The 17,295-nt window shown below is 37.1% G+C and overlaps 1 protein-coding gene across 1 annotated transcript in view; it reads right to left on the bottom strand.

Annotated features, from left to right (window-relative positions):
- LOC138058950 (eukaryotic translation initiation factor 3 subunit L-like) overlaps window positions 1-17,295 on the bottom strand; it is a 46,157-nt gene extending 28,862 nt beyond the window's left edge. Inside the window, exons 1-8 of the mRNA XM_068904417.1 lie at window positions 17,144-17,295; window positions 16,940-16,994; window positions 11,268-11,380; window positions 5,096-5,130; window positions 4,336-4,415; window positions 2,461-2,522; window positions 1,212-1,275; window positions 365-438 (exon numbers count right to left, since the gene is read on the bottom strand). Coding sequence (XP_068760518.1) covers window positions 365-438; window positions 1,212-1,275; window positions 2,461-2,522; window positions 4,336-4,415; window positions 5,096-5,130; window positions 11,268-11,380; window positions 16,940-16,994; window positions 17,144-17,179 — 519 coding nt within the window. The 5' untranslated portion in view covers window positions 17,180-17,295. The remainder of the gene's footprint in view (window positions 1-364; window positions 439-1,211; window positions 1,276-2,460; window positions 2,523-4,335; window positions 4,416-5,095; window positions 5,131-11,267; window positions 11,381-16,939; window positions 16,995-17,143) is intronic.

Raw genomic sequence — 17,295 nt, 5'->3', positions numbered from 1 at the left:
AGAACTCACACTGACCTAGAACCCATGGCAAGATCTCTCACACAATACACTTCCTAAGAACTCCTTTCAGTGTGTCGAAAACATTGTACATGTACATGTCATGTAAGAATAAGATGGCAATTATTAACATTATTATCCTGAACACATTATGGATTATTACCATGGAACCACAATATTATTTTTAATTAGCTTAAGCTGTTGGTCTTATCATGGATAACACTAACACATGACTGTTTAAAAGGGGTCAGAAAAATTAATTTTAAATAATATACATGTACAAATTATATATAGTACAGTCATGAAATTATTATTACTGGAAGCAACAAAAATCAATGAGTTTGAATTAGTTAAGACTAGGACTTACTTGGTAAATAAACTCGTCAATAATGTCCCACAGCCACTGATTAGGAAGGCTAAGAGGAACTGGCTCATCTGTGTCTGAAGAGAAAATAATTATGATGTTGAACAATGCATCATTCATGAGAAATTATTCGCACATAGGACAGAAATTTAAAAATATCTGGGCCAGTTTATGATGTAATAGACAAATTGTATGTAATGTGCTGTTACCGTAGCTGCAAGGTATTTTGATGCCTAAAAAAATGATATTAATGTTCCCTTTACTTTCCTCTCCTTTTGGAATCCTTTTTATTAACGTCAATACTCCATTAAGCATTAAGCCCCCCTCCCTTTCAGAAGAAGAAATTCATTACCGGTAAGCCCCCCCTCCCCCCCATCCTATCCTCCCCCTTATTCTTCATAACGAAATCAATATTGACGATGGACTGTATTAATTACTGGTAATCACAACAGTAACACTTCATGTGGACGGATTTGGTATGATTTAATCATGAGCTGGAAGTTGGGATTTTGCTTCTGGCAAGTGAATAAAAATGTTGCAAATAACATCTACAATGTGTACAATATTACTCAAAACCATTATAAATTACTACACCTGTAGTCATTGCCCTGGTCAAAAACAGGAAGTAGGGAACCATGATAACTCTAGTCTCTTTCTTTCTTTCTTTTTGCTGAAGAAAATATGTTTCACTAAATTATAAATAAGCCCACCCCACTCTCAAATACACCCCTTCTCTATTAAGTCTTCCCCCCCACCCCCCCCCCTCCTAGACGTGCTGGATTTATGGTAGCTAGTTAAAAATACGATGTTTTCCTTTTCAAGTAAAAACAGCAACACACGGTGTACATACTTAAAATATAGTTGAACAGGTCACAATAGTTGAAATAAGATTCAAAACGATGGTCCAGTGTTGGCTGAAAAGTCAAACAAAAAATTAATGAAGATAACCAAAAATAACAGCAACAATAACAACAATGTGCGTTAAAATATAGAAATTATAAACATCAAGTCAAGACGGACAATTTTGATGTTTCAATTTGGTCAATTTGATAAGAATAATGCCAAATTAATTAAGGAACTTTATTAACATTTAATAATAATAATAATAATAATAATGATGATCATGATGATGATTACAATAATATTAATGATAATAGCACGAATAATGATAATAATAATTTAATAATAGGATGGTGATTCAATCAATCAACTTTATTTAAAACACGGTAAATGGCTCAGCAAGCTGGTTTTCAGACATGCCGTGTAAGAATTACAATGTGAAAAATGACTAATAAACTAGGTATAACTTAATGCTAAAAATTGTTTAATGTCAAGGAAATTTAAACAATAGTAATAATTAGTAACAATCATAATTTACTATATAATGATACGAAACAAGCCATGCAAAAATGTGTCCTAGGTAGCCATGTAAAATGTGTCCTAAGAGATCGCACATTTAAAGCTTGCAAGATCCCTTATCTCACATATTTGATTTGATAATTGGTTCCAAGCCATTGCACCTTGATAAGAGAAAGAACGTTTAAGAAAATTTGGAGTCAGATTGGAGATCGACTGAAACTCAGTCCACATATGACCCGAGCCAGAAGTGAACCCGGGTCACAGAGGTGGGAGGCACGGTTGATGACCACTAAACCACACTGAAGAATGTCACACAATGTCACAATGTGGTATTGTTACAGTGGTTTTAAATCTTCACTCAATAATTTACATCATTTAATCTTAAAGAACAGTAAAATATTATAGTTTAGCTAATGCTTTATGCCAACTCGGAAAAATAGCCCAATCCTTTAATGGCATTTCATTGTCAAAAACAGTAACTGTTTTGACAAGGCGAGAGCAACAGAGAAAAGCATCAATTAACCCTCTTTAAGGGGGTGCATGTAAAAACTAACTTGTGGAAGTTCTAAAGGTAATCAATTAATAATGTTGAAAACTGTGGTTTGACCTCTTTCAATCACAATTTGTAACTGGCCCCAAGATTTTTTCACATGACCTGACTGTTTTCAAGATTAATTTTACTTTGCATTGTTCCTATAGTAAACAGCTAATTATGTAGAAACAAGATTGTTCAGTAATACCTTAAGCTTGTTGTAGATGTGCCTATAGTACAATTCTTTGTAAAGGATCAAAAACACAGGATCTGAAAGTTGTAAGAATAATAAAATTTACTTGTATTATCTTAGGAAAGCACACATTCAGAACAATTATTTACTAGGTAACCTACAGTGTACAGAAACATCAATTACAAAATAAGATGAATAATTTCAATAACATTCATTATTTCACACAACTCAAGAGAAGATCTGTCATACATGTATTATTTTCATTATCAAAATAATTAAAACAATAATCATTAATTATAACAGACCAAAAATCAAGTCTCAATAGCAAAAGCATGTATAATTAAGACTTGTACCCATGGGTCTTAATTATGTGTAACCAATAACATGCTTCTCTCCAGGGCTCGAAATTGCGACCAATACAGTTGCATTTGCGACTAAATTTTTCCCTTTGTGACCAAAATATCTGGAGAAGTCGCAAATTTGCGACTTGTTGTCACCTTCGCTCTTTCGAAACAACAGGGTTAGCAGTTGCCACTTTGCTGCTACTTTTGCTAAAATAAATAATTAAATGACAAAATTATTTTGTTTCTTGCGGTGAATTTTCTCCGAAGATAGCGTAATTGTAGAGTAATATTAGCAGCGATGTTACGTCCATTCCTTCGATCATTCACCATTTTCCATTTTCAGCAGTTTCTTTACACACAAGTATTGCGGGCTCATATTTTTTTGCTAAACCGCTCACTGACAAAACAATGCAGCGAGGCGATTTTGCGACTAAAATTTGCAAAATTGCGACTAGATTTTCGTATCTTGTCGCAAAGTGCGACTGGATTTTTTCGTTAATTTCGAGCCCTGCTCTCACGCCCCCCAAAAATTAAGCTCATGTTGAGAAAGGCACGGAAAGAAAAAGTTGAATGTAGAGTGAAGTATAATATATAAGTATATATATAAGTTGGAAATGAGAAGGACTGGTGCTAAAGGCATTTAACATAATCCTAAGCAATAGGTATGAGGCTCTACAGAATCAAAAACCAAATTGAACAAGAGGAAGAAGTGGACAGAGACTTTCGGGTGATGAAGAAGGCATACATAGAAGCAGCAGAAACAGTATTACGAAGACCTCAAAAGAAGAAAAAGCCATGGATCAGCAAGGTGTCATGGGACCTCGTATATCAAAGAGAGGGCATTAATAAGAAGATCTTGAGTACACGCTCCAAAAGCTGGGTTAAGAGAAATCTTAGGGCAGAATATTTAAGAAAGGATGGGGAAATGAATAGGAGCATAAAGGTGCATAAAAGAAAATGGATGGACAATATTACAGGTGAGGCAGAGAAGGCTGCAAGAACCAGCACATGAAGACACTTTAGGGGCTCACTAAGACATTGTGCAATAAAAGACCAAGGCAAAGCACAGTAGTGTTAGACAAAAATGGAAACCTCTTAATTGGAAAATATGAAGTGCAGTCAAGATGGACAGAGCACTTTAAAGAAGTGCTTAAAAGAGAAGAACCAGAAAACCAGATAAATACTGTAGTGAAGATCGAAGACTGAGGATTTGAGTTCAATAAAATAATTGAGGAGATTGCAGTCAGTGAGCCAACGTTAGGTGAAGTTAAGTTGGGCCCCGGAAGGGAAAAGAAGACAGGGAAGGGCGAAGACAAAATGGCGTGAATCAGAACAGTTGAAAAGAATGTAAAGATGCAGAGTGGAGATCATGGGAGGAAAGGAAGATTATTGCAGCAGACAGAACAGTGAAAGACCACTGTAAAGGCCCTATGTGCCACGAGGAGGATATAGATAACATCTCATGCCCCCCAAACTTACCTTACTTATACTTAATTTTTGGTCATAATATAATGTGGTAATACTGTGCAGAAGAAAATCAGCTTACCTCCATCCACAATAGGAGCCACATGGTCAGCATCTGGCCAGGGGGATTTTTCAAAGTGCCTCTCTGTTAATTTGTTGAAACTGGGAAATAATATTTCAACAAGTGAGTAATACATTTTTTAGTATGCTGTATATAAGTTGGTAATCAAAGATTTGCATTTCAATTACACGTGAAAACAAGAGAGAGCTGGATTGAGGAGAAAAATTAATGGTGTCAAAGACCCTCTGAATTAATATGTTGCATGGGAGTTGGGGACTTTCAGACTACATGTAATCTTTTAAACTCATGTTTTGCATATGTAAAAAGCTGCATTTACACCTTGAAATTTTATGAAGCTAGTGAGTAAATGACGTCACTTTCCCTAGACTATGAAATCCAAAACCTTCACTCAAAATAAACAGCCTTCGGATAAAAATCAAAGCTCAAAATTTGCCAGTCAGGTGTAAAGTGAACACACCTTCAAATCTGAAGCAAAAAATGAAGTGATTATTTTTATGATTATAGTGGCACTTTAAATTCCATTTTAAGACAGGATTTCAATGTTAAGAAAAGGAGGATAAAAAGGGAGAGAATTTATTTCTTTTTTATATGTATACTTTACATCCAATACTATTAGTATTATTTTACATGTATATATTCGCAGTGAACTGCTTGAGTTCATTATTTTACATCAGGATGCCATTTAAACTAGCTAGGCTATACTGAACACTCTTGTATGAATATTGACTTACATCAATAAATAAATCTATTAAAAACGTACCCTGTTTCATAAATGGACTGTATTTCATAGAGTTTCTGTTGAACAAAAGACATTAGTGTAACAAATCACTGATTACAAATTTTGGAAAGAACATTGTTTACAGCTACAGTATGGCTTGTTGCCTGATACTAAACCCTCCCTGAGCTTCTAGCACAAACCCCTTGGTTGTGATGATTGCGCCCCTTCCCCTATGACTGTATCTATGGCTTGCCATCATTTGTGACGATATGATATGATCAAACCCAACCTTGTTATCAGGGTCTCCACTGTTGTCGAGAAGAGACCCTGTTTGGGCCTGGTCACATGTTTCCCAAAATCTGGGAGATTTTTTAAATGTGTGTTTGGGGAGGGGTGGCAGTGTAGGCCTTGTGTCATCATTGGCCGAGGAAGGGAATCACAACGCATTTGATTTTGTGGCCAGACAACCATTGACAAAACATTTCATGACAAGGTCTTGCATGTACGGCACATGGAATTCTACCTGAAAGGCAAAAAGTTGTTGTCAAATTGATCATGTCGTTCAAATTTTTGTATGCCTGTGAGTAGGTCAAGCACAAGTGAGTAGTCAAATTAATAATAATAATAATAATAATAATAATAATAATAATAGGTTCTTATTAAGCGCATTTCTATATCCCAATGCGCTTTACATCATGATAAGAAAAATAGCCTATTCGACACATTATACGTTAAACTCATGGCAGCTGACAGGATGCGGCGATGCGGATCCGCATAATTCCCTAAAATTCGCATCCTCCGCATAATTACAATATTTTCCGCATAAAACTGAAGAAATGCCTGATATTAGTAATAAAGCAGCTGCTTACCACCCTCACAAACACAAAAGCCAAAGATTGACTATTTTGAAACGCTTATTTTCTTGAACATTGAACAAAACATGCCATTTCGTTCGCACGATGAAAGTTTGTAAGCAGTTTCCACTCATTTTTCGGGAATGAGCCTGGACTCTAGTTAAACTGTTTTCATAACATACCCTAGGCTCGAAATTTTTAAAAAAGATACAAGGTATGAAAATTTAGCCGCAGTTATAGTAGCAAAATAATTAATTTGCATCATTTGTAACTCTGGTAAAGTAGGGACAATCACTGCGATGAAGTTGTACAAAACAAAGAGCCCCCAATACGTATGCGTAAAAAACCGCTGAAAATGGTGAATGATCGAGGGAATGGATGTTGGTTCAACCACATCACAATTTTGCTCCATATCTCCAAATAAAACTTAAGCATGAAAATCAATAGAAAAATTTCCTAAATAAAAATGTTTTGAGTTTTGTCTTAAATGAAACAACACTATAATTGAGTAATAGCAAAGGATACTAATAGTTTGTGACACCTTTAAAGAAAAGAAAGTTTTGTCGTGAAAGAAAACAAGCAAAACGTCTAGTGGGAGACAAACATGTTTGTTGATCAATCAACCGGTGTCATATTAGTAGGTTTATGCCACATATCAACCTCAAACTACCTGTGCAGGTATTTTATTTTGCTCTTTGATTTTCGTTTTCCTTTCAAATGTTAAACAAAGTGGTTCCTAAGTCGCAAGCTTGTACAACGAGTAGACAGTTTTGACTTATTTTTATTTCACCAACTTTGTGTAAATTGTCGCTGCTATTAATAATTAAGTATTGCAACTGCACACTGGCCTTTAGTGTTTAATTTATAACCCAAATTATGAGGTATATTTTTAGCGGCAGTGAAATAAAAGAAAGATTTAATCAAGCAAATGTAGTGTGTGGTGTATTTTTTATGATAGTGTACTGTATGTTCAAAAGAAGTAACTTAACCTACTAATGAAACCTTTTTTGCGAACTTCAATCACTGCTCGACATTTTGTGAATCTCCTGTCGGAATATAACATCAGCTGTTTTGAACTTTTTGAAACTTGCGTTGCAAAGTAAAGTTTATTTTTTGAAAAAATGCCTTGTCAAAAAATTATGCTTTCCCACAGTTGGGGGTGAAAATATAACGAAGAATCTACCCAAGTAAGAAAATGTTTGTTGAGGAGAGCCACGTGATCAGCCCTAACCAGGGTCTCTCTCCTCATTGACAAAGAGACCATGGGAACAAGGTGGTGATCAAACCAAGAAACAGAGATCTTATCTCGGTTTAAACCACCATCTTGATGGATGGGCAAAGCATAAGGAATTTATTTGTTATACTTATGACATACTCTTTGGAGGATGTTACCTCTGTAAAATTTAGGAGTTATTGTAATCTGACGATACATGGTAAAGGATTAAACTTGCCGTGCATCTGCCAACAAGCACTAAAAATTCTGTAACCTTTTTCCACCTGTGATGAAGGCAGCATATAGACCTTATTCATAAATGGCGGTCACATTTATAATTCTTTTGTCCATGTGCAAATTAGCCTATCAAGCCTCATTTTAAAGCAAGAATTCTTTTCAATTCACTGTATGGTATCGAGGCTTGGTAGGCTAATTAATTTTGCACTTCAACAAAAGAATTATAAATTGACCGCCATTTCTGAATAAGGTCTATTAAACCATCATAAGGACTTCCCTGGTGAAAATCTTTGAAGGATCTTTGAAGATCCTTAAAGACTCCTCAAAGATCTTTTTGAGGATCTTTCTAAGGATCTTTTCTCAAATCCTCAAGGATCCTACCTAGGATCCTTAAAGATCCTTAAAGATCTTAGCCTTTCTTGCCAAGATCCTCAAAGATCCTTGCCAAGATCTTCAAGGATCCTTGAGGATCTTCGAAGATCCTGTCCAAGATCCTTGAGGATCTTCGAAGATCCTGTCCAAGATCCTGTGAAAGATCCTCAAGGATTTTTAAAGATCCTGACCAAGATCTTTGAAGATCATCAAAGATCCTTGAGGATGTTGAAGGAACCAACCAAAGATCCTTGGGGATCTTCAAAAACCATATCCAAGATCCTTAAGGATCTTCAAAGAGCTGGTGCAAGATCCTTGAGGATCTTCAAAAACCCTCGCCAAGATCATTTGCAAGATCCTTGAGGATGTTTATGTTTAAATATCATTTAGGACTTTACAGGAACTAAGCCAAGATTATTAATTTTATTGTCCACCTTCTCACCCTGAATTGCACTTATTAGACTGCAGTTTGATGTACAAATTCTTTTATTTAACCTGGAAAAAGGAGCTTTCTTTCTGTAAAAGAGAAACTTCCAATACATAAAATGCTTCATTTGTCTGTAAACTATTTATGTTATAATGCTAAGTATGATTGAGGTAAAATAACAATGATGAATCATGGGAAATCAATATCCGACTTTATTTGCTAGCATTCTTTATTGAACTGAATGAAAAACAGCCACACACTACGATTCTCACTTGAGTAAGATGCAAGTGAAGTTTGGTAAGGCTTATCACCCTGGCTTGTTATCCAAAATTGGCACTAACTCCTGGGTCAAAGGGATGGGAAGAATACAATAAAAATCTAACAAACCTGAACAAATGATGCACTGACTATTGTTTTTCACAGACTTGATGTGGATCAAGTTGCCTTTGACAACATTGTTGTTTTAACATTGAAACTCTGTGACAACTTTGCTCACATCTTATTCAACTGACAATCATAGTAGCTTTTGGAGTTATTTGGTCACATGCATGGTTATCCATCAATTAAAAGTCTAGCTGCATACAGTAAACCAATTTCTCAAAATTACCTATAATATGACTTGAATGTATATTAATAATCATAGAAACAATAGAGATAAAATATAGATACTCATACAGTTTTTATCAAGTACTCATTAATATCGAAGATATGGCTGGGAGTATTTAAAATATTTTCACAAACAGCCATTTTTATTGAGAAAATGTTTCTTAAAAATAAGACAAAAACCTTAAATTGTAGCCTAGAAAAACAGCGAAAGAGAAAATTACAAGTACAAGTACATGTACTACAACAATAACGTTTGATTTTACCTAACACATTTGTATTTATTTCATTTTATCTATCTTTTTATTACTAATTGTTTTCTTCACTCAGTATATGGTGCTATTGTCGGCTGAGGCTGCTTTTTGAGAACTTTTTCTGAATATTTTGCAGTTATGCATCCTGAAAGAAAAACAAAGCCATAAGGGCAAATTACTCATATTGATTATCATGAATTCCACATGTACTCGCAAGTCATGCCGTGGAAGTGGAAATAAATGTGCGTCACCTAACCTTTAATTTGTAAATTGCTATGAACCTCAGACACGTAGCATTTACAGAGAATCGAAGGGATCCTTTGCCAATCATATAATTTGCAACAACCACTCTTTTGATGTAAACCTTATTACTAGTAAGTAATCTCGTTAAAGGTTCACCTATTTTTTACAGGATTAGAGCAAGTAAGCCGAATTATAATCCTTGCCTGTACATGTCCAATTATTTGGGAATTGAAGTTTGAAAAGTTCGAATTTCGGCTAACTCAATGTTGTACGCAATTAAAATCTTTTCGAAATGAAACGTTTTGTTCCAGTATTACCATATCATTTTAAATGTGAATGCTTCATTGCCATGCAAATTAAACACACAAAGAATTATAACCCCGAGAGATTTGAATTGGTTGAGTTAGCCGGTTTAGTCTATCGTCATTTTTGAGGACAATAAGTCATCAACTCAAACATTATCTGCTTATAATTAGCGCCTACCTTTGTACTTGGATTGCTGTATGCATTTCCTCGTTTTGAATCAGTATTTAAAGGGCAAAACAATCATGAATCATAAGATTTATGCTCGTTGATTCAAACTTAGAAAAAAACCGCCGAACTGTAAGAGGAGCAATCGTTGGTGACTGCTGACCAAAAGGGAAATGGCTCACTAGTTTCCAGTCTTATCTCTCGCGTTTTATCCAAGATGGCGGAGGATTACAACCCTCCGATTCATCGGAGTGTACTTTAAAGAAAAAGTGAGCACAAATCATAGCAGAATTAACCCTTAAAGGAATGTGAAAAGATACTGATCGAGCCGATTCGTCACTAGAGTCTCTAGATGTGACCCTGAATTCTGTATTTTGGCCCTGGTATTTTTTAAAAGGATTACGTGCTGACACGAATTCTTTGATATTTCGAGAGTATATTGTTTCATATTGCTTCTGGCCCGGCCTGCAGCTATTACGAGTTCATCAAACAAGGTAATCTGTTACTGATATTTCCGACAATCAATGGATTACATCAGAATAAACGTTTTCTTTTTAATTGATTCGTGTACAGCGTGATTATTTTTATGTTCAAAGTTTGGTTCCTTAACGATGCTTCAGGGTACATGTACGTAATACCTCATAGGATCTTAAGGGATTTTATACACTTCACTCCTAAAAAGGTCCTTATAAGATCCTTATCCTTGAAGGATCAAGATCACTCTAAAGATCCTTTTTAGATCCTTGAAAGATCTTCATAGGATCTTTCAAGGATCCTAACGGAGATCCCTACAAGATCACTTTATGGTTCCTTTTAAGATCCGTGAAGGATCCTCATAGGATCTTTCAAGGATCCTAATAAAGTTCCTTTCAAGATTACTATAAGGATCCTTTTAAGATCCTTGAAGGATCCTCATAGGATCTTTCAAGGATTGTAACAAAGATCCTTTCAAGATCACTTTAAGGATCCCTTTAAGATCCTTGAAGGATCCTCATAGGATCTTTAAGGATCCTGATAAAGATCTTTTCAAGATACCTCTGAAGATTCTTTTAGGATCCTTAAAGGATCCTCATACAATCCTTGAGGATCTTTTGAGGATCCTTTTAAGGTTTCTTTCAAGATCACTATAAGGATCCTTCAAAGATCCTCAAAAGATCCTAGCATGATCTTTAAGGATCCTGTCAAAGATTTTATTAAGATCCTTTCAAGGATCCTTTTAAGATCCTTGTAAGATCCTCGGGCACTCTTTGAGGATCTTCAAGGATCCTTTTGAGGATCTTTCCAAGATTTTGTGTGTGGATCTTGGTAAACTCTTTGCAAGATCCTGATAATTTCCTCAAGGATCTTGATGAAGTATCCCAAGAGTCCTCAATGTTAGAAAATCTTTGAAGATCCTTTAAAGATCCTTCAAGGATCCTGTGAAGATCTTCATCTTTAAAGATCTTTGTCAGGTCTTTGAAGATCTTTGAAGATCTTCAAAGATCCTTTAAGGATTTTCACCAGGGCTTGGCTACACTGTACCTGTTCCTGTACACTGTACCTGTTCAGTGATGTGCTGATGAAAGAAATGAATAAATCTTCTGATTTCCTCAGGAAAACTGTAAGTGTATGTAATAGGATCTCCTCCAGACTCGTGTCCATAAGCCGTCCCAGCTAGAAATGTCCAAACATAATACAAATGCATTGTAAATAATAATTATCCATTCTGTGTGTACCTTGACACAAGAAATTATAATAAATATGATGCTTTAAAATGAGGGCAGGAGAATCCAAATTCTTTTTCTCTGATTTTATTTTCCCATGCACAAATACATGTATGATTTTTAAAATAAATTTATTTCTAACGTCCTATGGTTCCTCGTTAATGATTAGTATGGACTCACATGATACAGAATAGTTCTTCTTTCCCAGAGAAATACTTTTTAAGGTTTAACCCTAATCATAAACCAATCTTAGATTTGAACAATAATTTTATTATGAATGAATTGAAATCCTTCATAAGAAAGATACCAGTACATCGCCATTCACTAGTCAAAAAAACACCTTCTGTTCAAACCTCAAAGACTTGAAGCTTAAACATCTTCTTTTCGAATTTTTTCAAGGTCAATTAAGTCAATATGTTCAAATTATTTTGGAACGATAGAAGCGAGATAAGTCGGGAAATAGCCAGCCAAAAACCGCTAAAAATCTAAAAAGTTCATGTCTGCTACCTCTTCAAAGCAAGTCTAAGTGCAAAGTTTTTGTGATGGTAATAATTATTAGTACGACTTTGCATATAAATGAAAAAACTAATTTGCATAAGAAACACTTCGCACTTAGACTCACTTTGATGAGGAGGCCGACATGAACTTGGAAATGGCCGATTGGGGACACTGGAAACTGAGATTAAGAATTAACGCAAATGAAGTCAAATGTTGGTTTTATACAAAAATTTGGTTTATCAACGGAGTTGATAATGTAAATTGACCACCGTACAGAGATTCTAAAAGCTGACGTTTCGAGCGTTAGCCCTTCGTCAGAGCGAATCGAGGGATTATGGGTTACGTGTAGTTTTTATAGTAGAGTAGGAGCTACGCTATTGGTGGTAACATGGCAACGTGAAAAGTAGGAATATATTAGTTAAATGAAAAGCGTTCGTTAATACCGTGAGGATTAAGGGTGCCGATTTGAAAGATGAATTTTTGTTCCAGATTCTTGCGGCTTTCCGTCGTACCTAGATGTAGGGAAAGGCCGCAGATAGCCATGTGTTTTTTGGAGTGGTTAGGCAGATTAAAATGGCGAGCGACTGGCTTAGATGCATCCTTGTCATTCTTCTCAACATCGCGAAGGTGTTCGCGGAATCGGTCACCTAGTCGTCTACCTGTCTCACCGATGTATAATTTATTGCATAACGTACAGGTTATGCAATAAATGACATTTGCGGAGGTACATGTGAAACGATCGGTGATCTTAACAGATCGCTTAGGTCCCGATATCTTGCTAGTGTTAACAATGAAAAGACAAGTTTTGCATCGTGAGCGCGCGCATTTGAAAGTGCCGGGTTGCTCGTTGGTTTTGAGCGCGCTTCTAACTAAAAAGTTGCCTACATTTTGGTCGCATTTGAATGAAATAAGTGGAGGTTGCGAAAAGATTTTACCAGTCTCGGGATCATTTTGGAGTAATTTAAAATTACTAAGAATGATGCTTTTGACTGCGTGATTATGAGGATGGAAAGTGAGGGTGAATGGAATTCTGTCATTCTTATCTTTCTGTGACGTTTGTAGTGACGACTGTCGATCAAATTGTTGGGCGCGATGATGGCCCGCTTTGACCACAGAGACAGGATAGCCACGTTTTTCGAAGAACTGGCACATCTCCTCTGATTTGCTGGAAAAATCGGAGTCATCACTACATAGACGTCGAAGTCTAAGAAATTGAGAATAAGGAATGGAGTTCTTGACATGTGATGGATGTGACGATGAATACAACAAATAATTGTGTGAATCAGTAGGTTTGTAGTGCACACTAGTACATAGCACGTTGCCTCTAATAGAAACTTTGATATCTAGGAAAGCCAATGAAGTTTCCGAAATTTCCCAGGTATATTTAAGAGCCGGATGAAAAGAGTTGACGGAGGTTATAAATTGATCGAGTTCTTCTCTGCTGGATGAAATAGCGCCGATGCAGTCGTCGATGTAGCGGCCGTAGAGCTCAGGTTTGGGGCCGTTGTACTGATTAAAAAATTGGTGTTCAACATATCCTACAAAAAGATTGGCATAGCTAGGTCCCATTCTTGTGCCCATCGCTACACCATTAATTTGTTTGTAATAGTTGCCGGCGAATGAAAAACAGTTAAGCGTTAAAACTAGTTCGGCAAGGCGGAGGAGCGTTTCCGAGCTAGGTTATTTGACAGTGCGTTGATCGAAAAAGTGTTTAAGTGCTTGAAGACCTTCGCTGTTAGGAATGACTGTGTATAGAGATGTAATGTCCATGGTGAAAATAAGTTTGTCTTGGCCGGAGAAATTGAAATCGCGGAAAATTTGTAGTGCGTGTGTACTGTCTTTAATGTATGCTGGCAAAGATTTGACGATAGGCGTCATAATCCTGTCTAGGTAGCTAGAAATGAGTTCGGTGGGGCAACTACAAGCAGGAACGATAGGTCGACCTGGGTTGTTGGGTTTGTGAATTTTAGGCAAGAAGTAAATGCACGAAGTTCTAGGGGTGTTGATGATGAGATTAGTGGCAGTGTCCGGTAATTCTTGATTAACTATAAGATTTTGAATGGTGTCTTTGACAAGTTTTTGATTGTTGGAAGTGAGATCTTTAGGGATTAAATTGGCATAAAACGAGGTATCCGAAAGTTGCCGCAAAGCTTCTTTTTGGTAAAGGTCGGACCGCCAAACAACTACCGCACCGCCTTTGTCGGCCGATTTGACAACTATGTTGTTGCGTTTACTAAGATTTTTAAGCGCCGCCCACTCTTCCGAGGAAAGGTTGGAAAATTTAGTGTTGCGATTGAATTTAAGTTTGTGAATGTCGTGACGGCATTTTTTGGTGAAAAAATCTAAAGAGGCAAATTCTCCCTCTTGGGGAGTCCATTTGGATTTGCGAACTAGAAGTGTTTCAAAAATATCTTTATTAGAAGTGTCCGAATCATCCTCTTTGTCGTGAAAAAAGGCTTTTAACAGATCGCCGCGTTCAGTTAAAAGCCTTTTTTCACGACAAAGAGGATGATTCGGACACTTCTAATAAAGATATTTTTGAAACACTTCTAGTTCGCAAATCCAAATGGACTCCCCAAGAGGGAGAATTTGCCTCTTTAGATTTTTTCACCAAAAAATGCCGTCACGACATTCACAAACTTAAATTCAATCGCAACACTAAATTTTCCAACCTTTCCTCGGAAGAGTGGGCGGCGCTTAAAAATCTTAGTAAACGCAACGACATAGTTGTCAAATCGGCCGACAAAGGCGGCGCGGTAGTTGTTTGGCGGTCCGACCTTTACCAAAAAGAAGCTTTGCGGCAACTTTCGGATACCTCGTTTTATGCCAAAATCCCTAAAGATCTCACTTCCAACAATCAAAAACTTGTCAGACACCATTCAAAATCTTATAGTTAATCAAGAATTACCGGACACTGCCACTAATCTCATCATCAACACCCCTAGAACTTCGTGCATTTACTTCTTGCCTAAAATTCACAAACCCAACAACCCAGGTCGACCTATCGTTTCTGCTTGTAGTTGCCCCACCGAACTCATTTCTAGCTACCTAGACAGGATTATGACGCCTATCGTCAAATCTTTGCCAGCATACATTAAAGACAGTACACACGCACTACAAATTTTCCGCGATTTCAATTTCTCCGGCCAAGACAAACTTATTTTCACCATGGACATTACATCTCTATACACAGTCATTCCTAACAGCGAAGGTCTTCAAGCACTTACACACTTTTTCGATCAACGCACTGTCAAAGAACCTAGCTCGGAAACGCTCCTCCGCCTTGCCGAACTGGTTTTAACGCTTAACTGTTTTTCATTCGCCGGCAACTATTACAAACAAATTAATGGTGTAGCGATGGGCACAAGAATGGGACCTAGCTATGCCAATCTTTTTGTAGGATATGTTGAACACCAATTTTTTAATCAGTACAACGGCCCCAAACCTGAGCTCTACGGCCGCTACATCGACGACTGCATCGGCGCTATTTCATCCAGCAGAGAAGAACTCGATCAATTTATAACCTCCGTCAACTCTTTTCATCCGGCTCTTAAATATACCTGGGAAATTTCGGAAACTTCATTGGCTTTCCTAGATATCAAAGTTTCTATTAGAGGCAACGTGCTATGTACTAGTGTGCACTACAAACCTACTGATTCACACAATTATTTGTTGTATTCATCGTCACATCCATCACATGTCAAGAACTCCATTCCTTATTCTCAATTTCTTAGACTTCGACGTCTATGTAGTGATGACTCCGATTTTTCCAGCAAATCAGAGGAGATGTGCCAGTTCTTCGAAAACCGTGGCTATCCTGTCTCTGTGGTCAAAGCGGGCCATCATTGCGCCCAACAATTTGATCGACAGTCGTCACTACAAACGTCACAGAAAGATAAGAATGACAGAATTCCATTCACCCTCACTTTCCATCCTCATAATCACGCAGTCAAAAGCATCATTCTTAGTAATTTTAAATTACTCCAAAATGATCCCGAGACTGGTAAAATCTTTTCGCAACCTCCACTTATTTCATTCAAACGCGACCAAAATGTAGGCAACTTTTTAGTTAGAAGCGCGCTCAAAACCAACGAGCAACCCGGCACTTTCAAATGCGCGCGCTCACGATGCAAAACTTGTCTTTTCATTGTTAACACTAGCAAGATATCGGGACCTAAGCGATCTGTTAAGATCACCGATCGTTTCACATGTACCTCCGCAAATGTCATTTATTGCATAACCTGTACGTTATGCAATAAATTATACATCGGTGAGACAGGTAGACGACTAGGTGACCGATTCCGCGAACACCTTCGCGATGTTGAGAAGAATGACAAGGATGCATCTAAGCCAGTCGCTCGCCATTTTAATCTGCCTAACCACTCCAAAAAACACATGGCTATCTGCGGCCTTTCCCTACATCTAGGTACGACGGAAAGCCGCAAGAATCTGGAACAAAAATTCATCTTTCAAATCGGCACCCTTAATCCTCACGGTATTAACGAACGCTTTTCATTTAACTAATATATTCCTACTTTTCACGTTGCCATGTTACCACCAATAGCGTAGCTCCTACTCTACTATAAAAACTACACGTAACCCATAATCCCTCGATTCGCTCTGATGAAGGGCTAACGCTCGAAACGTCAGCTTTTAGAATCTCTGTACGGTGGTCAATTTACATTATCAACTCCGTTGATAAACCAAATTTTTGTATACTACTTCCCCACCGACGCAGCACCACAGTTTCTTTAGAAACTACCCCTTCATTGTTGGTTTTATAGTAGAGGGGAAACTGGAGTACCCGGAGAAAACCTCTTGATGCAGAGTGGAGAACCAACAAACTCAAACCACATATGACGCTGAGTCTGGGAATCGAACCCGAGCCACACGGTGAGAGGCGAGTGCCACTGCGCCACCCCTGCACCCTGGGCCTAAATAACATTCATCCTAAATGTTAATCTAATTATCTTTATCTTGTCACATTACAAACGAAAAACAAAAACAATACCATGTGTTGGGGGCTCGTACTCTCCTGTATATGATCCTTCATCAGGATTAAGGTTCTAATAAAAAAAATGGAAATTAAACAAAAAATTAAAAGTGAAAAAAGCCATATTCCATTTTTAATAGGTTTCATGCAGTTACAAATACAAGTACGGTATTCTTTCCTTTTCAGCGACAAACCTAACAATTGGATAAAAAGGAAATGTACCTCCCCCTCTGTGTATTCATCTGATTGTGTGTACATGATCCTGAGAATAAAATGTTATAATTAAGGGCCAAGGAACTGGAAATTCCCTGAACGTACTCAACAAACTCGGTCGCGTGGTCACTTTGTAACCTGCCGCTCAGAACCACCGGGTC

Source organism: Montipora capricornis, chromosome 8, assembly GCF_036669925.1.
Source record: "Montipora capricornis isolate CH-2021 chromosome 8, ASM3666992v2, whole genome shotgun sequence".
Classification (NCBI taxonomy): domain Eukaryota; kingdom Metazoa; phylum Cnidaria; class Anthozoa; order Scleractinia; family Acroporidae; genus Montipora; species Montipora capricornis.
Note: the sequence above shows the minus strand (reverse complement) of the source record. Positions and strands in the feature narration are given on the sequence as shown.